Raw genomic sequence first — 26,140 nt, forward strand, 5'->3', positions numbered from 1 at the left:
GGAAGCGGAACAAAGGAAAAACAGCAGAATGGAAAAAAGCAGTCTAAAGAAGAACAGGGAGGGCAACTGTTAAAAATTTGGTGGGGAAGGGGTAGGGGAGAAGATTCGTCAGGAATAACTTTGAAAGCATTTGTGAAGGGCTGCAGCCAAAGAGTCCATTTAATTCAGGTAGTGAATGTTGGGGAAAGTAAAGAGCTACAGATGTAAAATTTCAAATAAGAAAGGCTGTGAACCCTTAGATCAACTTGTTAAAAAAGATGCTGCAGAAGTTGGCAAAAAAATTAACAATCAGGGAGACAGGATATACACATTTTTTCAATGCAACCCAGGATTTTACATTTCTAACTCTGTTCTGTGACTAGAAATTATTTTTCTATCACTTCTTATAACACACTTCAGATTTACATGTCATGAACCCTGCCACCAGAGTTTTACTGCAGGATAATTCCTTCATTGCTTTACCTGCTCCAAAACACTGCAGCTTTGCAGCTCTCAACTACACTCACATGTGTCTTATTAGTGAACAGCTGTGTCTAGCTCAGCATTGAAAGAGGAGAGGGAACAAGGATGGGAAGATTGGTCTTAATTTAAAAAGCAAACAAAAATCCTACAGGAGTTGAGTAACTCAATCATACTGTTTGTTCAGCCTAGCTGCTTTGCTTATAGAACTATGATGCTGCCTACTGATAACTGTATTTACTGGGTTTGTGTAAGCTGATGGTGACAATTAAGATAAGTTGAGTAAATAACTGTAGTAATTACAAGAATTTAGAATTCTAAAGTTATATGAGAAGCTACCTGTTTGAATTATGGGAGGCAGAGAAAAAAAAGAAAGGAGAGCAAAAGAAACGAGCCACAATCCGTGTAGAAGTACCTCTTGCTGGTTAAATTTCCCAAGAGGCAAGCCTTCACACTATCTTCTCTTTTATTTCTGTGGGACAATACTTTGAAGCCACCGACTACTGTTTATCAAAATGTCATGCGAAACAACGGCTAAAAATCCTACTTCTGAACTAAAGCATTCCAGGAGAAGTTAGTACAAGAAGCCAGATGTCTGTCTCAGCTGTTCACACAACTACAACAGCTCTACATGCTGAACACACTCATCATCTGGTGATCTTCTCATCTTTTTCTGGTCTCCCCTACTTCTCTCACCCCATGTTTCCAGCCAGTCACCTCAAAGATAATTGAGAGCACGTGATTTTGAGTTACTTTTGAAAACTAAGTAGTTATATAAGGATTTGCTTATATTTTGATTCTTTTCCTAAGACTAGTCATCTTAAATAGAACTTCTAAGCAGGGGGTGTTTTTTTCTTTAACGTTCCAAGCACTATTTTCTCAAAACCCAAGTCTCTACAGCAACAAGATATTCTCCACTCTCGTGCAGATTCACTACAACTAGAATAAGCACTATATTGTGACAATTTTGTTACAGTCAGACCTCACTTATCAACTGTTTCCCTTAGCAAAGGTTAACATCTGCATTATATGAGCTTGCTCGATTCCAGCCACTGCATCTATAAACCTCAAATGAACTAGAAACGGAGATGGGATGTTACACTTACTACAACTTTCAAAAGCCAGCTTCCCAGCCCCTACTAAAACAGAACTCCTCTTCATACAGAAATATATAATTATTGTATTTCATACAAATTTTGGTATACTTAGTTACTCAGGAGGGCAGAGCTCTAAAATACTCTTTGAAATATGCTCCCAACAAGCAGAACATTTTGGAATCTGCGTTCTGGCGCGTCCTGCATGTGGAAGCATGCCTTTATTCCAAGACACCGATGAGGTACGTCCCGTGCCTGGGAACGTGGATCCCACTTCATGACATTCCGCAGGTCAGAGGCGAGCCAGACACCGGCCGCGTTTCCCCCACCCTCCGTCCTGCTCCAGCCGTTACCCCCCTGCACCTATCGCTCCCACACGCTCCCACTGCAGAGGCCACGACTCAGGGCCCTTCACCGCCACCTGAAGCCGCAGTTTCTCAGCCCGAGCGTGAGGGGCTGCCGCCCGCCCGCCGCAGGCCCGGTGCCGGCCTGCGCTGCCGCACCGCCGCTCAGCGCCTCGGGGGGAACCCAGCCGTGAGGAGCCGCTGGGGACACCTCCCCCGGGAGCCGGGGCGGCGGCGAAGCCCGGCGGGGTGGATAAGCCCGGCGGGGTGGGTGCTCCCGCCAGCTCCTCGCCGCTCCCTGCGAGCAGCGCCGACAGGACCTTGGCCAGCAGCTCCCCCCCGCTCCCCCCGCCCCCCGCGCTCCCCCCCGGCCCCGGGGCCCCGGCGCAGCCGGCGGCGGAGCGGCCTAGCGGCGGCGGGACCAGGCCGCGGGGCGGGGCAGCGCCTGAGGGGAGACGGGGGCGCCATGTCGTGCGCGGCCCCCGCTGACAGGGCCGGGGGGGCGGGGCGCCGTGAGGGGACGGGGGTGCGAAGGGACCAGGGGTGCGAGGGGACCTGGCCGGCGCGTCCCCCACCACCACTACCCCACTACCCCGCCACGGCGGCCGCTCGGTACCTGCCGTAGATGCCCTCGGTGATGCGGTTCCGCTTGAGCGGCCGCCGCAGCTTGCTGCAGTCCGCGCTCCGCCGCTTCATCCTCCCGGCCGCCTCCGGCCCGGCCCAGCCCGGCCCGGCCGGCCCCGCCGCGCTGCCCGGCCCCGCGCTGCCCCGGCCCGCCCCGCTCACGGCAGCACCATCCGCCCCCGCAGGGGGTTCCTTCGCGCGGGCCTTTTTTTTTTTTTTTCCCTTTTCTTTTTTTTTTTTTTTCCCCGGGAAACAAAGAAATAAAAATAATTCCTGGTCCGTCCCTCCCCGCCGCGTCCCCCTGCGCAGCCGCTGCGTAGCGCCCCGCCTCCACCAGGACTGCCCAATCAAACGCTTGACCCCGCATGAATGACGGCGTGCTCGGCCAATCGGCAGCGAGGAAAGGCAGACGGGCGGCCGAGGAGGCCCATCGCGGCATCAGAAAATCGGTCCCGCCCCCCCGATCGGGTGGCCCGCCTACTCCTTTGATTGACGGTCGGGAGAGCCCGTCAAAGAGAAGGACTTGTGAATTGATGGCTTGCGGGCCAGTCCCCAAGCGGGTTTTGTTCTCCTCCCGCCTGCTGCTCTTCTGGGCTACTGCCCGCCCTGTCTTGTGATCGACACAGAAACTGCCCAATAGAAGAGACAAATAAAAATAAAAGGACAGCTCAGCTATCCATTCGGAAACGGAAAAAGGAGGGCTCAATTTCCTCTGTCACCGTAATACTGAAGTACGGCCCATCACCTTAGATTGACAGCCTTGCTGGCAAATGGGCTGTTGGGAAAGCTTACTTTAAATACAAAGGTAGGTGAACGCATCTCGTCGCGCCAAGTACCTCCCCCACAACACGCCCCTGTGCTGACGGCTCATCGGAGGGTAAAAAAACCCCTTCAGACTGACTGACGGACTCCTCCAGCCAATAAAGGACACATACAACAGAGTGGCAAGCGGCCGGCCCAATTGCGAGGCAGGAAACGGGAGGGGGCGGGGCGACTTGGCCTCTCTTTCCCCGATCGGCCCAAAGACGGACGGTGGCTGGGGATGGGCCAATCAGAAGCCATGAGGGAAGCGAGTCCTCAGCCAATGGGAGGCTAGTCCCTAAGGAAGGACTGCTGGGAGGGGCCGGTGTTCAGCCAATGGGAGGCGGGGGGTGGGGCTGTTCTGCGGCCGCCACCGCCCGGGGCTGCCTAGTCACGGTTGGGCAGCCCCGCCGGGCCGGGGCTGGGGCTTCGGGCCTCCGCATGCCGGGGCCGCTCAGCAGAGCCCCCGCCGCAAGGCCTGCGGCCCGCCTTGGACTGTGGATGGCGGCGCCTGAGCCTGAGGAAGGCCGCCAGGCCCGCCTGGGTCCCCCGCCCGCCCGTTGGCCGACTCGGGGGTGGTGGTGCCCGGCGCACCCCGCGCCTCTAATCACTTCCTCGCCTTCTCCGGCCTCGCCCGGAGCGGGGCTGTGTGCCGTGAGCCTGCCCGGCCTCCCGGGGGGATAACGGGCTTCCCTGAACAGGGGTCACTCGGTACTGGCAGGCTGAGGAGCGTGGGGCCCAGTTGGTGCTAAAGCTGGCATGGAGGAGCGTGCTGGGGCCATGGGCATGGCTTGCTGGTGTCCGAGCTCTCATTTGAAAGTTACTTTGTACTTCACGCTGTCTGAGATCATGGAGCTTAGGTCCTTCTGTTTGGGAGGGAGTTTTAAGCTGGAAACCCGAGCATCAGCATTTACAGTGTGGCACGTCATCCTGAGGGAAAACCCAGGTAAATTCCTAGCTCTCGGTGTGTTTTCTCTGAGTGTTAACACTTGACAAGTGCCAAAAGAGCTAATTGTGCTCGTTTGACCATGGCAAAATGGTGGAAGGAGTTCTGGGTCATTCCTACCCTGGTGTCGTGGTCCACTCAGTGGACTCGTGATGGTTCGTTAAATGTGATCTCGAAGTGCAAAAATCAAGGCGACCACACCAAGGGTTATGCTTCAATCAAACAGCACAATTTTATTGTTTGCCCGTAAAGCGGCGTGCGATAGGTAGAAAGACAGAAAGTGAATAAAAAGTAAAGTAAAAAGAAAAGAGGATTATAGCTACCACCACGGGCCCAAGGCGTCCCTACGGTCCCAAGTCCAGGCAGCGTCCTGCCAGTCCTTCCAATTGTCGTGATCCTTGGTGGGGAGGATCTCCAAAGTTCAGTTGCTAAGAAGGCATCTTTTTATGCCAAGCAACACACCTTGCTCCTCCTCTGGTCCATGGACTTCCGCCAGTCTCCACCCTCTCGAGCCAGGTTATCTTGCTCCAGTGGCGGGTAGCTTCAGACCAGGAGGCCTATTCTTGTATTGTTTTCTGGTTCGTTGTTATGACCACAGTTGTGATCCATCTTCGGGACGGCTGTTATGTGGCCTTATTCAATCCCAGGTTGCAAGGAGCGGCATAGTACTCCTCGTACCGTGCAGTTCTCTTTCCCAGGGTCTCTGTGTCTTGGTGTCCATGAAGACCATATTCCATCTCCAGGTCTCTGTTGGCAATGTTGAAACAATATTGTTCTCTTTAGACCAACTCTTATACCTGGGTATGTGTCCTAGGGGTTTGCCTTGCAGGAAACATGAAAGCTAATCAGATACATTGCGTTTATAAACTATGCAAAGATGCTGCACCAGTTAGCTACACCAATTTATAAACTGCTGTTTCAGCTCTTACCTTTCTTTTGCCTAAAAAAAAGTTTACCAGGTGTTCTGTTTCTTTCTGAATTATGCATGTGATCACAGAATTCCCATAAAAAGGAAATGAACATCGATCTTTCTGCATCGGGACTTTTCTGAGCAGTGCTGGCTGGGGAAAGTCCTTTGGATGTTGTTTAGGAGTTTCTGAAATGACAGTAAGGATATTTAAGTTATGGTTTTACTAGGCCTAAATAAAAGCTGGTAGAGCAATTTGATACTGCACGTGAAGAAGGTATCACCACAGACGCAGACCTTTCGTAGATGGCTTGAAAACTTATTCTGCCATAAAGCCTGCGTTTGCAGAAGGAATGTCCTGAAATGTCAGTGAACTGGAATTTTTCTGCATATGTTTTTGTCTGATACATATTTCTGTCACCAGCAGGTGGCTTTCTACCCATTTCTATGCACTCTTACTATCTCAAACCCCAGCATGCGAGCACAGTGCTCCGTTTGAAATGGCCTCAGAGCAGAAAGTCTGAGGCGTAATTACAGTACTTGAATCTCCTGGACTACCTGAACAAAGGTGGTTCGGTTTACCAAAAGCACGGTGAATACAGAGTAGATAATAATGTCCATATGATGGATTCAGAAGTTGGCCTCAACAACCAAATAATCGTTATCTAACAAATCATGATGTCTGTGCACAGGGGTATACTGAGCATAGTTAGCTTCCACCATGAATTCCACATGCCCAAAATGCTTGCTCTAGTGGCTCCTGGTTCAAAAAAACAACAACAAATAAAAAAAAGCCTGTGCCTTACCCAAAGGCTCAGAACCCATAAGGCAACAGGTGGCTTGTAGCCACAATGCGGTAATAGAAGTTGATATGCCTTTGGATGAAGGCTAGATCTGAATTAAAGAATTGGGAGGGTGTAGGTCTGCGATTTGGTTCTCAATTAAAAGCCTGCAGTGCTGTGAACAGTGCTATCTGCCTGCAACCTCCCGGGCTGGGGATTCCAAAGGGCGTTCAGAGTTTTTGCTGTAGCTGTTTCCATAGCCAGACTGTAACCAACAGACCCAGGAAACAGTACATCTCCTTTACCTGTCCAGAGGTTCTCGATTCTGTAGCATTGGTTTGGATTGCTCATGTACGAGAACGTTTGTCATGGGTCATGGGTGTAGAGCTATAGTCCAACCAACCTGAGCATCACCGAGAATCTCAACAGGACTTTCCCCGACCTTTAATTTGAAGGCACTTGAGTCTAGGATGGATAGAAGTAATGGAAATAAATAATGGTTTTGCATAATCTTCAACATCCTACTCTTCTGAGTCCGTGTTCTTCTTGCCACTTAGCTGATAAATAAGGCTGAACAGTAGCTGAAGTACTGGATGTGTGGAATCCTGGAGCATTACAGTCTTGACAGCTTGATGTGTCTGTGTTCATCAGTACTTGCTGAGTTCAGTCCATGTCAGTTGTGTAAGTTGGGGCTCCTGACATGCCACAGATAAGAAACTGTTCCTTGTTGACGCCTCTTTGGGCTTTTTATCTCTCTTGAGTTTTTATTCCTGGCCTCCCTCTCCCCATACCTCCTTTTCTATTGGTTTGAGGTTACTGGGCTGTTTTTATAGAAAAAAATATTAATGTGTTTGTGCTTAATGTAGTCTAGTGCACAATGCCTTCTAATTACCGCAACTTCCGAATCAACGTGCCGTGGCTGCTCCTTTTTCTGGAAGCTTTTTTCATCATCCTCTTTTTCCTTTTCCTCCCAGAGGAGATACCAGACCAGTCAGAAATCTACCCAGGTAAGATCAGCAGCCTTGCTGTGAAAGTAGGGGTTAATGCCTGCTTTTATTTTACAGTGCAATAGAGATGGGGTTCAGTGGGTTTGTGGATCTGTTAGTGAGAAGTAGAATGTTTTTACTGCCCTTTAAGTACTCTTACATACCTTGCTGTGTATAGTGTGTCTTTATTTGTATCAAAGCAAAAACAGTGAACAAAGACCTAAGTGATGCTAAGTGGCATTGTTCATCTGTTTTCAGCTGCCTGTTTGTGGTAATCTTGACTGCTATGAATGTAACAAATCTCTGAGGGCAGGCACTGCTCTGCGTTAAGCGTCTGCCTCTGTGAGGTCTTGGTGTGCAACGGCGTTGTTGTCCTACAAAGTAAAATTTCAGTATGATGGCAGTATTTTCCATTTGAAAGCTTGATGTAAATAGATGACGTTAATACAGTGGAATTAAGGGTTTAACTATATTCTGGAGATGTATTTGGGGCATTGATCAAAGGAATGTATTAGCAGATTATGTTACAGCCATAATGTGTAACGTATTTAGTGTTGTGTGAATATGAGCTGATTGATCCTCATGACATTCTTGTGTTATCCTCCCTGTTTTACAGCTCAAAATATGACATCTACTTACTAGCAGTTTGATATTTTGCTGTAGGTGCAGGCCAGCACAACCATATGAGAATATGACTGTTAGCATGTCCCGGGGGAGGCTTCCCGGCCTGCAGATCCAAGAGGTTGGGTCTTGGACAGCCTCTACCTTTCATGCAATGGTGCTGGTTTCCATATTAAACTCTTCCTACTGCTATTTCTGGTCCTTGTACCCAGATGAGAACATCATACGGGTTTCTCTTTGTAACTCGTTTCTTTCCCAATGCCCTCAAGGAAAGCGTCAGCACTAATTAACAGTAACTCTCCCTAAAAAGTCCACTTAAGATCTTTATACTCACCTCAGGTAAAAAGGAATGTCCAAATTTCATTGCTAAACATGCTTCATTTCTATTGTGCTTTTTGACCCCTCAACCCCCATCCTATGGCATCCATTCTGATCATTTTCTAAAATTAAATTCAGGGTCAAGGGTATTGTTTTTCTGATTACTTATGGATTGGAAGGAAAGCTCTGGAATTCTTTACAAGTACTAAATAATAACAGCACCTGAATTTTTTATCTGAAGGTTTCTCAGTTAATTGTGATTTTTTATTATTTTTTTTTAACCAGAATGCCTGTTAACCAGTCTGCATTAATAACTTCACTGCTCTCTTGGTCTTTTCTGTCGTGCAGCTTTTCAAGATGTCAACCAGATGGTGATTTTTGGATTTGGCTTTTTCCTGGCATTTCTGAAACGTTATGAGTTTAGCAGCACTGGATTCAACCTCCTGATCATTGTACTTGGTGTCCAGTGCTCCATGCTGATAGATTTAATTTTCCGTCTTCCATACAAAAATGTTCTGGACAGGTAATTAGTTCATGTTAGAACTGGAATAATCTAGAACTGCTGATTGCTCTTTGTGGAGGATAATGCCTTGTTACATGGACCTATTTGTGAATTAGCATAGTCATTTGCAGACTTCTTAGAAGGCTTTCAGTTTTAAATACTTTTGCTGTCTGTCGTTCTTCCTTTATTGGCCCTGGCGTCCTGATACAGAGTTATTTTTTTTCCTTCCTTTTATTGCAGAGTAGCAGAGGCCACTGTGAGTGTGACTGCTGTGGTCATCTCTGCTGGAACTGTTCTTGGGAAGACCAATCCTGTGCAATTAATTCTGATGACAGTTGTGGAGATGATAGTTTTCCGTACAAGCAGATGGATCAACAGCACATTTCTGCAGGTACTGTAGCATGATTTCCAGGCACATGGGGGGAAATTTCTCTGGGACTTCAGAATGTTGCCTTTTGGTGTTTTGTTAGTGCTCTGCTGACGGGAACATCAGTGTGTTTTATCTCATGTCAGTTAGATTGTGGCTATGTTTTCATTAAGAGATTAAGTCAGACTATGGGGCTATGCTTAAGCACATGGAACTCCAAACCCTCCGTACTCTGTGCCTATATCTATATTCTTGGCCTTAGAAGCTGATCTGATCTGATGGATTTGGGATGTAGAGCATTTGGCCTTGCCCGTGGCCTGACCATCCCCAACACATGAATGGAAGCCTTGACCTATGCTAAGGCACTAATTGCCTTCAAATTTTACCCCCTCCCTGTGTCAATTCAGTCCGGAAGATTTCCAGTGTGAATGGTGTACCAGCCCAGTCTGGACAGCAGAGTCAGACCTGCTTTTTACGTACAATGTAAACATACCCTAAACTCTGTATATGAATTGTGTGTTTATGAAATGTGTTGAATTCAAAGTTAATCTCGCATAAATAATTTGTGCATAAACTGAGGGACTGTGAAAATAAATTGTTTATAGGGAGGTTACGTGAGCAACTATATCGGGAACTACATCAAAAGCTTCCTGTGGCCTGAAATAAACCACAAATTGGGTTATTCTATTGATATAGGTTCCGGGCAAAATCAGCGTGATGCATGCTCCCCTGTTTGGAGCTTACTTTGGTCTGGCAATCTCCTCACGTTTCTCTGAGCCATCACCGAGGTCTGAGAAGAATGCGAGTACCCCAAAGTCGGATTTGTTGTCAATGTTGGGTAAGGCATCTGCTTTAATGTCTCAGTTGGAAGAAGAGATTGCCGTGAGAACATAAGGAAGGTTTTTGGGGGCTGGCCACAGCATGCTGAAGCTTTTGCGTCCAAAATGCAGGTCTGAATGCAGCCAAGCATAGAAAGCTGCTGCTGCTGTGGTTCGTGGTTTCTGACAATGAGTTGGTGAGTCTCAGCATGTTTCCTACCAGGCATATAAGCCACTCCTGCAACGGCTGTGGCTTAGTTTGCTTTGTCAGTCTCAGCATAAAGGCTATGCCTGGTTAACCGTTCCCTCTCTCAGCTAAGTTGTCCCCTTTGGGTTTCTGTAGGCATGTTGGTAGGGGACCTCTGCACCAAGTTGAGGTCGTTTCTGGTATTGCAGTAGAGCTTACAGTTCCCAGCTGGGGCCAAGGCTCAGTTTTGTTTTGCAAGGTGCTGTACAGAGATATAAAGAGGCAGTCCCTGCCTAGTAACGTAAACGAAAAGATAAAAGCCTGATGAAGGGTGGGGAATATGGTACAGACAGGCACGCAAGAAAGGAACCGAGTGATGATAGGCTGAATGTATAGGAGTTCTGTCCATTTTCCTAAAGAAGCAGGTTGGTTTCTTTGTTATCATGGCTCCTGTTATGTAGCGGCCGCTGTCTGAACTAAGATCTTTCTGCAGAGGCCTACAGAGTCTAATTCTTGGACAGTCTTTGCCCAGTTGAAGGAAAGAGATATTTAAATGCTGCTCTTTTGAGTTCTTGGAGTTCTTGCTTTGCTGGAGAATTCAAGGAGATCCATATTTTAATCTAAGTCATAGAGACACTGTTACGCCTTCATTATAATTTCAGTGCAGCTTGCTATAACCAAGTGCTTGCAATTTGGAGTTAATTATATTGCCACATCTTTAACAGTTCCTGAGGTAGTGTGGGTAGAAAGGAGCAACTGAACAGGCAGATCCCTTGTAGTTCCTTTTTGTATCCTGCTTCTGAGGGTTGTGTGAAGGGTGCTGAGGTCTTCACCCACATTTGGACTCACATTGTGACTGTTTTATTTCTGTAGCTGAGCAAATACTCATAAGAATGCTTCAGTGGAATTAGTAGAATTTTCTTTTTAATGACTGACTAGCTACCTAGTCAGTGGAATAAGATTGTCATAGTACAGCTCATTCCACCAGTCCTCACTGCTGCCGTAGGTTTTGAATTGCCAAAATGGCCTCTCCTGTCCGAGAAGCGTGGTTATCACCACCCTAGCGCACTGAAAGGGTGAAAATTAGCAATGGAAATTGGATTGCAAGGAGCCAAGATAAGCTTGTACAAAATCAATAGCTGTCAGGGTTTCTAGAAGCTGGATTTAACCATTGTGCTTTATAGTGACAATGGCTGTGTCACTTGAACTAGACTTGACTTGAACTAGAACACTACAAATTTTACTGTCAGGTGAATTACACAAGGGTCTGGTATCTCTGTGGCATGGAGAACAGAAGATTAGCTATGGAAGCTGGCTGGGCAGCAAAAATAATGACTGGACAAGGCAAAACGAACTTTTGCTTGTTCGCGTCGTCTGTGCAGTTAGAGCTATGCACAGCTCAGGGGCCAGCGGCACAGATGGGCATGTGTGGTCCAACTTGACTGAGCATGAGGCCACCTACTTCCCTCTGCTGGCTGGAAGTTGATCTGTGCACGTACCCATATGCACATACAAAAAGATTTATCCTGCTAAGCAGTGAACTTGTTTTATGGAGTCTGAGATTCCTAAACGCCGACAGTTAGGTCACAGAAGCAGAAGAATCTGTTTCCATTCCTGTTGGTGGTGAAGGCTGTGTGGCCGTGAGTGGGACACTGTGCAGTGACCTTACAGGAGGAAAGGGAATTGTTCTTTTGGACCCGTATGCAGGAGAGTCACTTTTTGGTGGATAACTCTTTTACAAATAACAAGAAAGTTAAGCTGTGTAGAGCTGAGTTGGTGAAGCACGATCACCTCAGCTCAGGCCTTGAGCCCTCCTCTGGAGTAACCCTTGCAGAGGTAGAGAGGATTCCTTTCTTATGATCCAGCCCATCCTATTTGTCTCTCCAAACGCTGCCAGGAGGACAGACAATCAGTACCAGTCATGCTGGCAGCCAAGGTAAAAGACATTCCAAAGTGCACTTTGGGTTTCTTTAGTGACTTGTACCATGTGAGCTGTTTACAGCGTGGGAACGATAGTGAATGCAAAATGTGGGTGGGAGCCTGCCTGAGACAGCCGGTGATGGATTCACGGTGTTTTAGAGCCAGTAATGATAGTTGCTTGTCTTTGTCTCCAAGGGACTCTCTTTCTTTGGGTGTTCTGGCCAAGCTTCAATTCCATACTAGTTGCGAACCACAACGAGAGAGCAATCTGCAACACCTACTTCGCCCTGGCAGCGAGTACTGTAACTGCCTTCGCGTTATCTGCTCTGACCACGAAGGATGGGAGATTCAGAATGGTAAGACATGAGAGAAAATGACTGCGTGGAGAAGGTATTTTCTTGTTACTGTCAGTAATACACTGAAAGTATAATAGCTGTTAAGTAAAAACAAGTCCAGGTTTTCAGCCTGACGGCCATCATTAGCCTCCCAAGCAAAATGCTGAAGCTGTAACTTAGAAATTATGTTCTCAGATTGTAAATCACAGTATTCAGAGGCCCAGATTTGCTCTGCAGAGATCACACTTGCACGAGAATAGCAGTCTGTGATATTTGGCTGCTATAAGTGATGAATGAATTCTCACTCCAGGTTTTTGTTGTGTTATTTTACAGACTCATATCCGCAGTGCAGCGCTAGCTGGCGGGGTCGCTGTTGCTTATACAGCACAGAGTATCAAGTATCCTTGGATTGCCATGATTTTGGGTCAGCTTGCCAGTGTGATAACCGTATTGGGATCTTACTGTTTACAGGTAGTACTCGCAACCTGAAATTGTTTTTGTATAAGCTATATAAACTTCTTTTCCAATTTAGGATACCTCAAGGGAAACTCCTCTTTCAAAGAGATTAAAGCAGAGTGCAGGATTGCAGCTCGCAAGACTGAAGTTCATTTTCTAGGTCTGCAATAGACAGTACGCTGTTATCAACTGGCGTTTCTGTGTATCAATTAAACCTTTCGTTCTTCCCAGAGATGCTTGAATCCTGCTTTCAAGATTCATGATGCCTCTGGAGTTCATTTCACTTTTGGTTTGCCTAGTGTGCTTGGAGCTTTTGTCCAGGAAGTTCTCTTCATAGTAAACAACGGGACTAATTCACCAAGGTACATAAATTCTTGCTCTTAAGTAGTTTAGCTAATCATTATTGTAGTGTGCTCTGAGAAAAGTCCTCATACATACAGAAAACCTGAACATCATCACAGATAAATCATTTTATACCAGATCACCTAAATAATCTCTGATGTCCAAGAGTCACTAAACCAGACTCTCATAGTTGAGCAGACTTTGGATCAAAACTTTAACATTAGGTTTTGGTCCTGCTTTCTGTCTCCCTTTTTGTTTCATATTAAATACAGCAGTGTTGTGTGATAGAGGAAGTTCTCTTATTTTTTCAGTTTACAGAGGAATGAATCACAGTACAGCATTAAGGGCCTTACACTTCTCATCATGTTCTTCCTGAAAACAGACACATAATTAAGTTTTAGTACCACAATGATGGTTTCTAAGGGCAAAATATGTCCTGTGATGTCTGTATTAGGATTCTGATAAGATCTCTTAAAACATCTAACTGCAGCTGCAGCGAGATTTGAGAATAACAGAATTTTTATGACAGCTTTTGATGTAAAATGCTATGTAGATACAGATACATTCACAGTCTTAATGCTAGAATCAGCAACTGTAAAAGGTTAAACACTTGTTTTGCTTTTCAGACTGGTTTATGCTGTTGTGGTGCACATTGCTGCCTTCTGCCTGACCATCAGTGTTGCCTTGATCGCGGGTTTTATTACAGGTCAGTACTGAAAACCATGTTTCAGTGCTATCTTCCTCTTTTCCTGTGGACAAGGGGGATGTCACCTTATGGCACCTGGTAGTGTGTCAGTGCAGCCCTTGGCAGAAAGAAGCTGGTTTAACTGGGGCTCTGAAGTATGTTTCTATGGGTAAATTATTCATAGAAGCAGCCATGGGAAACATGAGTGCCAGGAACTCTTCAAAGCCTGTTTTGAAGAAGAGATGTATTCAACATGAATAACCTAGTAGCACCATTCTTTCATTGGTGAAGTTTAACAGATGTTTAACGGCTGCCTTCAAATTTCAGACAGGAGATGTGTGAGGATGAAAATATTTTTACATTTGGGTCTCGTCTTAGTGACAGAAAAACACTATCTAAAGCTTGTCGCTTTTTAGGCCAGTTGGTATGAATCTGTTTCACTAACAACAGTAGCTCGCTGGCCTCAGCCTCGGGCCTTTGATCACCGTGGGTTGGGATCGTCAGGGCTCATGTGTTTCCCATGTGACGTTCTGGTTTATGGCAGATGCTGGTTTTCTGTAGTTAATTTTGTCTTGAATAAAAGAAAAATGGCAAATGAAAATTGCTGTGCAATACACTCTAAAATTATTATTATTTTTTTTGGTGCTTTAATTGATCTGAAAACTTTGCATTACCCTAAGCGTAATTAAGAAGTTGAGCTAATCAAGCAGGTTTTTAAAAAAGATTCAGCTAAAAGATTCATAAAGTGTTTAACCAGTTGTTTAAAAATCTAGATGTATCCATCTGAAATCCCAAGCTAACCGTGCTGATAAGCCCGATTGCTTTAAATACACAAGCATTTTTCATGCCAGAAGTTAATAGTTTTGGATGTATTTTTAGAATCCGGCAGGCTGTTTAATGCATTTTTACCTAGAGTAATTAATTTTTAATAACACAAGCCTTCATCCTGGCAAGCTTCTCGCTTTGTATTTAAGGTCAGCTTGAGTCAAGGGGCTCTGCTGAAGCATTTAGTTCTGAATTTGTATTTTAATCTGTTACATTTGGGTGTGTGTTACTAAGAAACCTCCAGTTACACACAACCTTACCTTTTCCCTGATGTCTGTATTTATGTTGGATATATGTGTTTTTACAAACAGGATCAATCTTAAGCCTCAAACTGTTTAAGACCATCCCTGTATCAAAGTACTTTGATGACCAGTTTTATTGGGAGGTAAGTTTCAACGTAAAATTAAATGTGTGGGAGTGTATGTAGCACCTTCTCGACCTGCATGAAGAACTGTAGGTATTTGAATTAAAAAACCAAAGGGAGCTCGTTCTATTTCACTTTACATTTTGGATGGCCTGTTTGAAATGGATGAACTGTTCCCGCAGCTGATTCACAGCCTGAACGTTATAAATCGGTGATAAATCCTAATCTTTAGCAAGGATTGGCAGAGCCGTTGGTGGGCACAGGGCGAAGTCTGAGACGATCGTGTTGTAGCACATCACCTCAGGGGTTCCAAAATCCTCTGGGACTGACAGCCCTGGCCACCGTGCTGCGTACACAGCCCCTGAGGAAGCTTGAGCAGCGCCTGAGGGGGATTTTTAGGAGCCAGTGAACGGACTGAAGGGTGCTTTTGATGAAAACAGACCAAGCCTCCTGGCCTTTGTGGGTGCAGAGTGGCTATTCAGTCCAATGCACAAACACAGGCCTTGGGCACCTTTAGGTGCTCTATGTGATGCTCTGAACAGAAAAAAGAAACGGATGCAAAGAAGCTTCTAATAAGGCTTTCCATTGCCTTTTTTTTTTGCATGATGATTTGCTGCATAAAATGTTCTGATACAAGAATGTTTGTTTTCACAGTTTCCCCATTTGGCTGTCGGATTTTGAACGGAGGAACCCAGGTGACAGATTTGACCCAGATTAAGATTTTCCTGTTTGTCACTAGAGGAAATGAATAGCTGTGGTGGGTAGAGAGAGAGCACTTAAGCATCAATTCTCAGGCTCAAAAAAGCCATTCCAATGGACACACAAAAAATGAATAATAAAATATTCCAGTTCTTCTTGAAAAATACAGGGTGTAAATTTACAGATACAAATTTACCATGGATTTAGTTTTTCTGCTTTGTTTATCTTACCTTAAGTATATTTTTGTAGGATATGTAAAAAAAAGCTGGCTGCATCACTGCTGTAATGGCTTATTGATCGAAATGCTTGGGAACTTTTAACTATTTTTAGCTTCCAAGTTTAAAAGCCAAAATATGTAAAGTATTAATTTTTCAAGGAGTACATACTTGTTCTTATCTTGTGAAGCATTCAAGTAGTTGTTTTTAAGCTGAATTAATTCTGTTGAGGGCCTTGTTAAGCAAGAATTTGATGAGTGAGCTGGATCAGGGCCAGAATTCTGCATCTTGCCAGGCTGAACTTAAGAGTTATCTGACTGCGTAAAGAAAAATCTGTAATTACTTGGCTCAGGCTGGCAATTTGGAAGTTCAAATGGCAAGAAGTTAAAATTGTTTTTCTTGCCGACAGCGCCCCTGAAATCAACATTTACTCGTATTTAAGATTTGGGCAGCAGACCTCAGAGCAGCCTGTCTGTGCAGTGCTGCGTTGTGCTGCCATGGGTCAGCTGCCCAAAAGGCTCTGGCTGCCCCTACGGTGCGGTCGGACGGAGGTGAAGGTGGGACCTCGGTGCTGCTCCATGCCGGTGCTAAGACCCAGTTTCTAAGTGTTGTACATGGAAACGTTTTACTCAGAGATGAGCAGTGCCTTTGGTGCGTGAGCTAGGGCCCAATCGGCAAGCGAACCCTTGTTTCTAAACGGATTGTGGTCCTCTGTGTTTCTTCGTTTGAAAATAATTGACATAAAAAATCTCTTTCCAAAATGCTTACCTAATAAAAAAAGTCAAAATTTGATTGTTTTTATTTATTCAGCACACTTGGCTTAAAAATAATGAGGAAAAACACGGTGTTGAAGACAAGGCGTGAGTTCCCTGCCACTCACTGCAGCAAGGCATGCTGACCGCCGTTCATTCGTTAGGGATGCAGCAAAGTTAGAACAGTTCAAGAAGTGTGAGACACGTTTCATGTAACCAAAAATGACTTGCAGGGGAGCAGACAGTTGTTCTGATTCCCAGACACAAACCAGCTGGTGATCTGCCTGATTTATCAGCTGCCTGCGGCTCCCACGGGCTGGCGGTGATGCTCAGCCTGGACACACACCTCCGCAGTTACCTTACCTGACCATTAACACGCTGTGACCTGTGTAGCGGTGTAATCCAGGCTCAGTTTGTGCTCCTTAACTTCCCAGCAACCACCCAAACACAACTTCTGCAACAGAAATGGCTGCTTTCTAGCAGGACTGCTTTTAAGGAATCGTATTTTACTCCCTCCCTTCCCCCCCCGCCATCTCTCTCATCACTGATTTCTTGAGCAACTAGCCCAGGTGAATGCAGAGGAAGGGGTAAGTACAGGATCAAAATTCTCCCTGGAAGCGACCGTGCCTGGTCTGAGGAGTACTCTTCGGCAAAGAGAGAAGTCTGATCTGAAAAGCACTCTTCCTTTTTTTTTTTTTTTTTTAACAGGAGTTAGACAATAGTTGACAGCAAGCTTTGTGGACGAGCTACTTCCATCTAGAGCCACTATGTCATTTGTACTCGTGCCTCTACACTATCCACAGCAACAGTACGTTGTTACTCACCAGAGACTCCTTCATTATCGCCATAGGATAGATTAAATATTCAGGGAGAGGAGCAAAAAAAAAAATAATCTCAAAGCAGCATAGTTCCATATTATGCAAGAAAAGCCACACACCAGTAAATTTTAAATTGAAGAAATGGTTATATTGTCCAGATACAGGAAGTATTTAATAAATATATGTTAAAAAGTTGTTTTAGAGCATTTTTAGTAAGTCTTGTAAGGTTTGTAAATAATGTCATAGAAACAGCTGGTTAAATACATCCATTTTCCACTATACTATTTACCTGTAGCAAACATGGTATCATAAAAGTGACTTTCATTGCTGTAGCAATTTTACATTTGTCAAAAACATTACAACACTTAAGTCAACATACAAGAGTTTAAAAAAAAACCCCAAACATAGAAGAACCAGAATTTCTAGTGCTGTGATTTAGGTTTCCTTGGTTTAGCTTTAGACATAATTGAAGGTCACCGTTTACAAAATGGTTTTACAAAATTCTGGGAGCATGCAGTTAAAAAAACCAGGATGGCCAACGCACTTCCACAGGCGTGTTCATTGCCACAAATCTTCCGTGCGACCAAATTTGAAGACCAGTCCTCTGTTTAAAACAGAATAAAGGGACATGAGTACATCATGGAGCAAATCAAATGCCCAGTATTTTCAATACATGATTTCAGGGAGCGAGCTGTAGTGTCTGTAGCCACTTCCTGGTCCTGCAACAAAACCTATGCAGACAGATCCCCGAGATCTACTGCCTTTACTAGCAGTTTATTCACACATGTCTTATTACAAAACAGGCATTAAGAAAAAAAACCAAAGCAGATTACAGCAAGTTTCAGATAAGAAATGAACAAAGGAAGATAGCCTTACCCAAAAAAGATGAACGCATTCTGGAAAAACACAGCTATTCCTGGGTATACTATTGGTTTTTCTAAGAAAAGAAAAAAAATCGCCATAAATTTTTTTGAAGTAATTTTCAAGCATAGCCCATCTCCAACATTTCAGAAGCACTAAACCGCGCCATGTTATCAAAGATCACAGTATAGTCTGGGTCAGAAGGGCCCTTAAAGATCATCCAGTTCTAGCCCCCCTGCTGTGGGCGGTTTAATTTACATACAGATATTTGCGCATTAGCACTGCAATGCAACTAACGAACCCAGGTTTCCTTGAAAATCCTCTGTGAATTGAGTAAGGCCAAAGCTGATGAGAATGTAAATTAAACAAAACTACCGGTGTGGCCTGACTAGTCTGAAATTCACTTCAGCTCCAGGTACAAGTAATATTTTTACATTTACTTAAGCAACCTAACTTCCTTTTGAAAAACAAAGATAATACACTGCATTTTTCATGTCTTTCTCAAAACTGTTACCATGGTACGTGTTGAAGTATTAATTTAAATTTATTTTTTTCCTTTTTGCTAATTTGGTGTACAGGCTTTGGGAGTAATTCGCACAAAATCAGTAATTTTTGTTCTGGGAATTAGTGTTCACCCAGGGAGTTATTCCCATGTAACTGCAGCAGTTTAATTATATCAGTACAGTTCCCAGTTGACCAAGACCGGTGTTTGTAGCAAGGCTAGTTGTGACTCAGTAGTAGGTAAAATCAGTCCACGTAATAGCAGATAGTATAGAATAGTGGTGCACATGCAATGAAAATGTTAAAACTGGGCCTGCCTAGAAATGATCTAAAAATAAGTTCTAAAATTCACTAGTAATTTAAAATACTTAGAACTTCCAAAAATGAATCAGGTCACATTCTACACTGTATCTTACCTTTAACAACATAGCCTCCAAAAAGGATCCACATGGAAGCAATCAGAGATCCAAAAGCCATCATAAACCCAATGAACAGCCAGATCCGAGCACCTTAAAAAAGACATATGGATGTTCTGTGCCTCTGCCCCAGTACAGATGCTTGTGACTTTCAGCGTGCTTTTGTTTCAGAGCACCTTCCATGACACACAAAGCTACGTGCAGACACGCAACACGTGCACTGGTACAGCTCCTACCCCTCTTCCAAGACTGAATGGCTATGAATGTATCTATCGCTACACAACAGCGTAGAGCACCGTACCTGTTTGTCCCAGACAGCCTTCACTGTAACTGTCACCCCGTACCTGTCCATTAGACACCGCGTTGATCCTGTACAAGCAAACCAGGATAAAACTGGGTAAACACAGGTAAAGCCAGAAGTAAATGTTTATAAAACAACAGGAGGAATATGAGACTTCTCAAAAACCTACCTAAAAAGGATGATGTTGTATTTTTTGGTATTTTTTTTTTAAAAAGGGACAAGACTAAAACTTAAAAAAGCATTTCTCCAGAGGCTAATAAGACTTGGACTTCTACAACACGCTTGATTTTTTAAAAAGGTTCCTTACTGTATCAGTAAGTGTAAGACAAATATTAGAGATACTCTGATAGTAGCTTGATTTGTTATTCTTGGTTACCTCTCTACTTAAAGACTATACATTCTTTTATTAATTGCGCAAAATAAGTTCTAGGGGTATGCAGCTCTGATCAAGAAATTACACTTACATTAGGAATGCAATAGTGGCTATAACCCCACAAGCATGGTATGAATGGTTGAAGTCTTCCACTTTAGGGTACTTCACAGCTGCATCTATGATTATCCACCAACCTGTAAAAAACTATTGAAAAAAAAAGAGCACAATAGCTTAAAATACGGGCTTTTAACAACGTATAAGACTGCTCTAGAAAAAAATATTTATAAAATCATTCTTACAGTCTCCAGCCCAGTGTCAACTGATAGCATAACTAACTTTGCTATCAACTTAGGAATGAGGTTAAATGCAAAGCCAGAGATTTACCTGCTCCAACAGTTATTACATGGGTTGGAGCTACAAAACTTAAGGAATACACAGATGCAAACATCCAGAACACATTTCATCCTTAACCGTGCTGCTACACACAAGGACAATGTATCCCTGTTCTTCCTTTTACCTTCAAACAGCTAATAATTTTTAGCTCATCAACAGCTGACTACATCTAAAAAAGCCGCAAAGCAATGTAAGAGAAGCCGTACGCACCAGCACTCCTGCAGCAACAGAAGCGATCGTGTTTCTTTTCTCTCCCCAGTCAACACACTCCGAGCACCTCAAGCTCTCAAGAAAACCTGACATTTTTTCTGGGCTCTGAAGAACTACAGAAGAAAAAGAGACGTTTATATTTCGAAGGGGAAACTCATCACACATCAAGAGCTGACACGCAACAACGCGCAGTTCGCAAAGCAGGTCAGAACTGCTCAACGCCACCTGAAAATCCCACAGCCAAGGCCCCTTCCCTAGGGAAGGGAGCAGCTGACAGCGTGGCCAGCAGCACCCACCACCAAACCGCTGGAGAAGCGGCGGCCTCAGAGCGGAGGCGGAGGCACCGCCGCCCAGCCCTCGGACGGGGCCCCACCGCCCTCCCGCACCCCAGGCCGGGGGTATCCAGCGGGGCCGCGACCACTCCGAAAGAGGAGAAGGCGGCGGCCAAGCGTCCCGCCGCGCCCGGGGCCGGCTCCTCACACCGCCTCCGCGCTTACCTCAGGGCGGCGAACAACCGGCGGCTCCCGGTGCGCGCACCGGCCCCCCGCCCCGCCGCCAGCCGCGCACCGCGCATGCGCCGCCCCCCGGCGCAGTCACGAGACCGCGCGGCCGCCCGCGCAGGCGCGCCGGGTGCGCACGCCCCCCCCGCGGCGTGCGGCTCGTGGTGCGCATGCGCCGCAGCGCCGGGGGGGGGGGGGGGAGGGGCGGGCGGGCGGGGCGGGGGCTGAGGCGCTGCGCGTGCGCCCTGAGCCCGTTACGTAACCGGGGGAGCGGGGGGGTGGTTCGGTTTCTGGAAGTTTCTCGGCCGCTCTCAGTCGCTGCTGGGTGGCGGGAGCGGGCGGTGGGTCTGTCAGGGCTGCGTCTTGTTGCGGCTGTATCGCGGTTGCGGAGGGGTCTGGCCGCTCGCTATGGGGGTGACTCACGAAGCGGGGCTGTCTCCTCAGGTGTCGCCGCTGGAGCAGGACCCGTGCGGGGGGAGCCCGGCGGGCTGCGGCCGGTGAGCCGGCGGTTATTCGGGGTGCTGGGAGGGGGGCCGGTTCCGCTGGCCGCGCTGAGGGGACGCATTATTCACGCTGGTTTTTTTTATTACAGAAGCGCGCAGACGCCTCACGGCAACCAGCACCGGGGGTGCCCGGCGGCTCCCAGCGGTAAGTGCCCGCAAACCGCCTCTGACGGCCGGTGCCGGCCCGGTGGGGTCGGCCGGGGGTGTGAGGGTGCGCTGGGGTGCCCGGTATTCCCGGGCTTGGAAACTTGTTGGGGGTGTTGGAGGCCACGTTGTCTTGTTTTACCTGTGCCCTCTGCGTGACCTTGGCCCTTGTGGAGGTGAAGCGGTGAAACTTTCCCTTCAGTAAGGGGAATGCTTGTTGCAAACGTCTGTGGGACCTAGTTACAGATTTCAGTAAGGCATTAAGAATGATTTGGTAACTTAGGTTTACAGTGAACGCTAAATACAAATTTTGTGACAGAGCAAGCTTCCTTAAACTGTAAAGTGGTGACGTAGTGCAGGGTTTAAGTCCTGATGATCAGATAATTACGCCCTAGATTACAGTAACCTTTGTAGTTATAAAATGGCTGCCGCTAGGGGGACAGCCATTTTATTTATTAATATATAACCTTAACAAGTCTTAGATTCTGTACAGGTCACGTCCAGTGAATCCATTAGCTGTGTTTTTCAGTGGTTACGTAGAATGTTTTTAATAGGAGCTTGCTCCATGCGCTGCTGGGAGGCGTGCAGCGTTGTGCAGATAGTTTTGTAATGTGATACATGTAATGTGTAATGGAAGTGGCTGCTTTGTACCTCGAAGGTACTATTTTTTTCTTTTTCCTCCCTGTTGGGGGGAAAAAACTTACATACAACTGCAGACCAAAACTGTCAAATTTGTACTGGTCTGGAAGGCAAATGGTTACATTGCATTGTAGATGCAACAGGCTGCATTTAGAATAGATGGAAGATAAAATTCCTTGAAAATTCTGTCCGGAGGAGGAAAGATACTGTCTTATACGCCTTTTACAAAAGGTGTGTGCTCACCTAGCAAATGAAGGGTATCACAAACAAACCTCTCTTCAAAACTCTGCACAGAACTACCCATGGTTTAAAGTGAAGCCTTTTTTAAATCTCCTATAGAAGACTGGCTACAGGAAATGAGGAAACTTAACTGTCACGCGCAAAAAATGCTGATAAACTGGATGACAATTGTTGGTGTGTTTAATTATCCTTGACCTTTTTGCCTGTGTGTCACAATGTATGTTGTTGCTGTATAAATGACTTGATGCATATAAATGATGAACTTCCTCCTCCCCACCCACAACAGGAACAGAGACCGGGTGTTGCAGAACAACAATAAAAACGGAACCAGCTTCTGAAAGTACTGGCGTGCAGAAAACAGTGGTTAGGAAAACTGATGATATGACAGGCTGCATGGATGACTTAACCCTGAGCTCACCAAAGAAAAGAGAGTCGTCTCTGAGATCCAAGAGGAGCTGTGACAGGTCATCGACAAGGTCATCTAGCAGATCCTCTTGCAGTTCACGGTCCAGTTCAAGTAGTACCTCTTCAGCTTCCTCAAGGAGCTGGAGCCGGTCCAGATCCAGATCAAGGGCTAGAAGAAGTGGTTCCCGAAGGTACAGAAGATACTCTCGTTCATATTCCAGAAGCTGGTCGAGATCACGCGGCTCTACGAGGTACCGAGGAAGGCACCATGCCAGGCACTACAGGTGGTACCGCCGCTCTCCTCCGAGGTATAGATCACGCAGTAGGTCGTGGTCCCGTGGAAGATCGTATTACAGAAGGTCCTATTCGAGAAGCAGATCACGATCAAGAGGCCGAAGATACTATGGGTTTGGGCGAACAATATATCTTGAAGCTTACAGGAGCTGGAGAAGCAGGTCAAGAACAAGATCTCGGAGTAGGTCACCTCTCCATTTGAGTGAAAAAGGTACTTTCTTGACTCTTGTGTGAGAACCTCAGAACATACAATTTATTTTAACCTGTCAGATTCTCATCTGTTTACTTGCTTTATAAAGCATAACTGGTAATGGTGATGTGGAACAAAATATCTGCGTGGTTATCTGTCTAAAAAAAATAGTTCAGAGCATATTCTTTGTGTTTCAACTGAAGCTGAATCTCCCAAGTTGTTACAAAATTTCATCACAGCTGATGCTTACGTAGGTGTAGTGATAGTAAACCTGCAGTTTTTAGGCTTGTATGAGTAGGCACATACTGATTTAAACAGAAGATGCTTTTTTTTTCCTCCCCTCTGCAGACAAGAGGGAACTCCTGGAAATTGCGAAAGCTAATGCTGCAAAAGCTCTGGGAACCGATAACATAGTCTTGCCAGCAAGCTTGAGGATTGTTAATCCTACCAAAGAGATAAAAAATGAAAAACAAGATCATGAAGACCCTGGAGAGTCAGCTGAGGTAAGTATGAACAGGAGTATTCTCAATGAAAAGGTAAACACTTCTTAAAACTTGTCATCTGCATGGATGTGTTATAGCTTTTAAGTGTTGGGTTTGTGGTTATGAATGCAAACCCTTGAACAAAACCTGCAGATTTACCAGAACGCTGAATCTGCTCTAGAAACCACTGTAGACTTTGCAATAAGCTGAAAATACTATCGACTCTTTTTTAAGAAGTGGTTAATCCACTGAGTACGTGCAGGCTTTCCAGTCCTGACAGGTTGGAAAGGAGAGGTGAATGTAGTTTGGTTTTTTGAGTTGTTCTTCTAATAGGATATTGGCCATTAATTACACTAGTTCATGTGTTTCTGACCTAAAACAAGGAGTCTTCTTACCAGACTTAGTGTGGAGTTTTTCTTAAGGTTAAATTTTTTTTCCCTTTTTAACTGTTAAAAGCTTTTCATGTGCAACAAACTGTTTCCCAGAAATTACATACCCAAGCACACAATGCATTTTACATACTTTATTTCTGTCTTATAGAAATCATGACTATGGTTCCAGACATGATGAAGAAAATCTGTTGGTAATTAAGGGACTTGTGGGCTGTAGCTGCTGTGAATTTAAGGGAGGGAGAAACCTGAGCAGCTTAAACCTGAATTTTAGTTTGGCTGTGTTGTTACAGTGCGTTAATCTGATTCATGGTTAGTACAAAACTGCATTAACTTGTATCAGTTGCATACTGCTATTTCAAATGGAAGTAAATTTAACTAAGGGTTTTAGACAAATGGTACAGGCATCCCTTTCATAATATATGCAATATATTCCAGATGTTGAGAGAGTACAGAAGAAGAGGCCTGCACCACTTGCAGATAAGTTTGTTGTTGTTATCCCAGGCTCTGCAGGATGGATATGCAGAACTTATGCAGCTTGCTCTGCCACGACTGTGCTGTATGGCACTCCATGCTTTGAATCATTTAAATCCTTTTTAAAACTGTAACTGGGGCATGGGTGTCAGGTCACGTGTGAATTGGTCGATGCCATTAGTAAAAATACTGAATGCTTTTTGAATTGAGTTCAACATCGATCGGATTGCATATTTAGTAGCTTACCAGCTACTTTTGATGTAAATTTCTGAAACAACTCTACTAGAAAGATCATACTCTCTAGTAACTGCCTTAACTTGCATGGAATGATGTATCCTCCCACTTAAGCTGTGCGTGCTCTTCTCTAGCAACCCCGAAGACTAGCAGAAGACACGACCAAGAGTGGAGTGGAGAGAGCAACCATACCGAGAAGCATTTCTTTCAGTCCTAATGTAAGTGTGAATTTCCCAAGATGGAAGTTCAGTGCTTCATCCTTCCTGTGTTAGCCTTTTCCCAGCATTGGTTGCCAAAATAAAGATCTTAATGATTTTGTAATGACTTTCCTGGAGGGGTTAGATAGAGCGCTGTAAACACACTGCTGTAGTGTGTTTAAAATGTTGACCTTTCAGCACCTAATAATGTTGAACATCTGCACTGTGCTACAGACTCATGCAGAACTAGTTTACACCAGACTTAAGTTACACGTTTTAGTAATGCAGATTAAGGAAAAAGCAACTTCCCCAAATCTTGTGTCTGTTAGTTGATACTCGGTAGGCATCAAGTCTCCCATGAACTGGAAAGAAAACATGTTTTACCAGTACAGATAAACCTCTTGAAGTTGACAGGTTTTAGTACACTCCTCCTTGTTCTGTGATTTTTAAAGGAAATTTCTTTTTCCAGAATACAATGGCAAAGCCAGTACTACAGAAACCAGTGAGCCATGTTAAAGAACCAGCCATTTCTCCAGGCAGAGAAGATGACAGAAAGGGAAGTCCCTATGGGCAGTGGGTTCCTGTCAAGAAGGAAGAGAAGAAAACATTTCTAAACTTCTCACCTAAAAGTGCACTGTTCCGGGCACGCTAACCTGTCTTTCTCACTGTCTTTGACTGCAGCATTATGCACACTTCAGTAGTGATACAAAATTTTCTTACCAGGTTAAAAACTTGTTCATACTGAGTATTTATTTTGAGATCTTAATTCTGGAATCTTAGGTTTCTCTTTCAGATATAGAGCACAATGATCCAGAAGCCACAGGTGGGAATCTTGTGTATATTTGTAAATATTTTGTATTGCTTTAAAGGACTAGAACTTACAGGTGGGTAACTTTTTCTAAACAATAGTTTCGGTAGCTGTTATTTTGAACTCTTGATTTACATTGTGTAACTGTTTACTTCAAGTGAATAAAGTTTAGTTTTTGCACTGGCTTCTCAATGTGTCGAGTGTTGGATCTGTGCTCAGTACGGACTGTCCCCAGGGTGCTTGTGTCCGGGCTTAGCTTTCACTTACCGTGTGGTTACCACCAAGTGCAACAGAAGGTAATTTTTATGTCTTTCTGAAAGTGGGCCCTTACACTGGAACGGTTCCTGCCCAGGCTGGCTGTGTAAGGCAGGAAGCCAGTTGTGACATGGGCAGAGGCTTCATGTGACATCAACACACAA

At 45.1% G+C, this 26,140-nt stretch overlaps 4 protein-coding genes across 4 annotated transcripts in view; 2 read left to right on the top strand and 2 right to left on the bottom strand.

Moving 5' to 3' along the window:
- The window catches only part of MACO1 (macoilin 1), a 29,216-nt gene extending 26,350 nt beyond the window's left edge, over positions 1–2,866 (bottom strand). Inside the window, exon 1 of the mRNA XM_080378769.1 lies at positions 2,514–2,866. Coding sequence (XP_080234895.1) covers positions 2,514–2,593 — 80 coding nt within the window. The 5' untranslated portion in view covers positions 2,594–2,866. The remainder of the gene's footprint in view (positions 1–2,513) is intronic.
- Positions 2,867–6,332: 3,466 nt separating this feature from the next.
- LOC308061270 (RH-like protein) lies at positions 6,333–17,772 on the top strand. Its single transcript, XM_080380987.1, has 10 exons — positions 6,333–6,964; positions 8,231–8,405; positions 8,625–8,775; positions 9,448–9,589; positions 11,872–12,032; positions 12,345–12,482; positions 12,699–12,829; positions 13,436–13,515; positions 14,631–14,704; positions 15,338–17,772. Exons 1-10 carry the CDS (start codon positions 6,835–6,837, stop codon positions 15,362–15,364), a joined length of 1,209 nt encoding a protein of 402 aa, XP_080237113.1. The 5' UTR covers positions 6,333–6,834; the 3' UTR covers positions 15,365–17,772.
- TMEM50A (transmembrane protein 50A) lies at positions 17,294–20,866 on the bottom strand. The gene is made up of 7 exons (XM_080381061.1): positions 20,720–20,866; positions 20,223–20,335; positions 19,711–19,823; positions 19,247–19,314; positions 18,946–19,038; positions 18,044–18,104; positions 17,294–17,771 (listed from the first exon to the last, which is right to left on the bottom strand). The coding sequence occupies exons 2-7, from the start codon at positions 20,313–20,315 to the stop codon at positions 17,726–17,728; spliced, it is 474 nt and encodes a 157-aa protein (XP_080237187.1). The 5' UTR covers positions 20,316–20,335; positions 20,720–20,866; the 3' UTR covers positions 17,294–17,725.
- A 152-nt stretch (positions 20,867–21,018) lies between these two features.
- On the top strand, positions 21,019–25,906 carry RSRP1 (arginine and serine rich protein 1). The gene is made up of 6 exons (XM_080380990.1): positions 21,019–21,219; positions 21,315–21,370; positions 22,535–23,158; positions 23,486–23,640; positions 24,851–24,934; positions 25,383–25,906. The coding sequence occupies exons 1-6, from the start codon at positions 21,131–21,133 to the stop codon at positions 25,563–25,565; spliced, it is 1,191 nt and encodes a 396-aa protein (XP_080237116.1). The 5' UTR covers positions 21,019–21,130; the 3' UTR covers positions 25,566–25,906.
- Positions 25,907–26,140: the final 234 nt, after the last annotated feature.

The sequence above is a fragment of the Falco punctatus genome, assembly GCF_963210335.1.
Source record: "Falco punctatus genome assembly, chromosome: 3".
NCBI classification, from domain to species: domain Eukaryota; kingdom Metazoa; phylum Chordata; class Aves; order Falconiformes; family Falconidae; genus Falco; species Falco punctatus.

What these genes read in the sequence shown, in the direction of transcription:
- LOC308061270 (XM_080380987.1), top strand. Translation starts at nt 6,835, where the DNA reads ATGCCTTCTAATTACCGCAACTTCCGAATCAACGTGCCGTGGCTGCTC. An exon ending in TGGGATCTTACTGTTTACAG is followed by an intron (nt 12,483 to 12,698) that starts GTAGTACTCGCA and finishes CGTTCTTCCCAG; the next exon opens with AGATGCTTGAATCCTGCTTT. An exon ending in ATGACCAGTTTTATTGGGAG is followed by an intron (nt 14,705 to 15,337) that starts GTAAGTTTCAAC and finishes TTGTTTTCACAG; the next exon opens with TTTCCCCATTTGGCTGTCGG.
- TMEM50A (XM_080381061.1), bottom strand. Translation starts at nt 20,315, where the DNA reads ATGTCAGGTTTTCTTGAGAGCTTGAGGTGCTCGGAGTGTGTTGACTGG. An exon ending in AGGCTGTCTGGGACAAACAG is followed by an intron (nt 19,039 to 19,246) that starts GTACGGTGCTCT and finishes GTCTTTTTTAAG; the next exon opens with GTGCTCGGATCTGGCTGTTC. An exon ending in AATGCGTTCATCTTTTTTGG is followed by an intron (nt 17,772 to 18,043) that starts GTAAGGCTATCT and finishes TGTTTTAAACAG; the next exon opens with AGGACTGGTCTTCAAATTTG.
- RSRP1 (XM_080380990.1), top strand. Translation starts at nt 21,131, where the DNA reads ATGGGGGTGACTCACGAAGCGGGGCTGTCTCCTCAGGTGTCGCCGCTG. An exon ending in GTGCCCGGCGGCTCCCAGCG is followed by an intron (nt 21,371 to 22,534) that starts GTAAGTGCCCGC and finishes CACCCACAACAG; the next exon opens with GAACAGAGACCGGGTGTTGC. An exon ending in GCATTTCTTTCAGTCCTAAT is followed by an intron (nt 24,935 to 25,382) that starts GTAAGTGTGAAT and finishes TTCTTTTTCCAG; the next exon opens with AATACAATGGCAAAGCCAGT.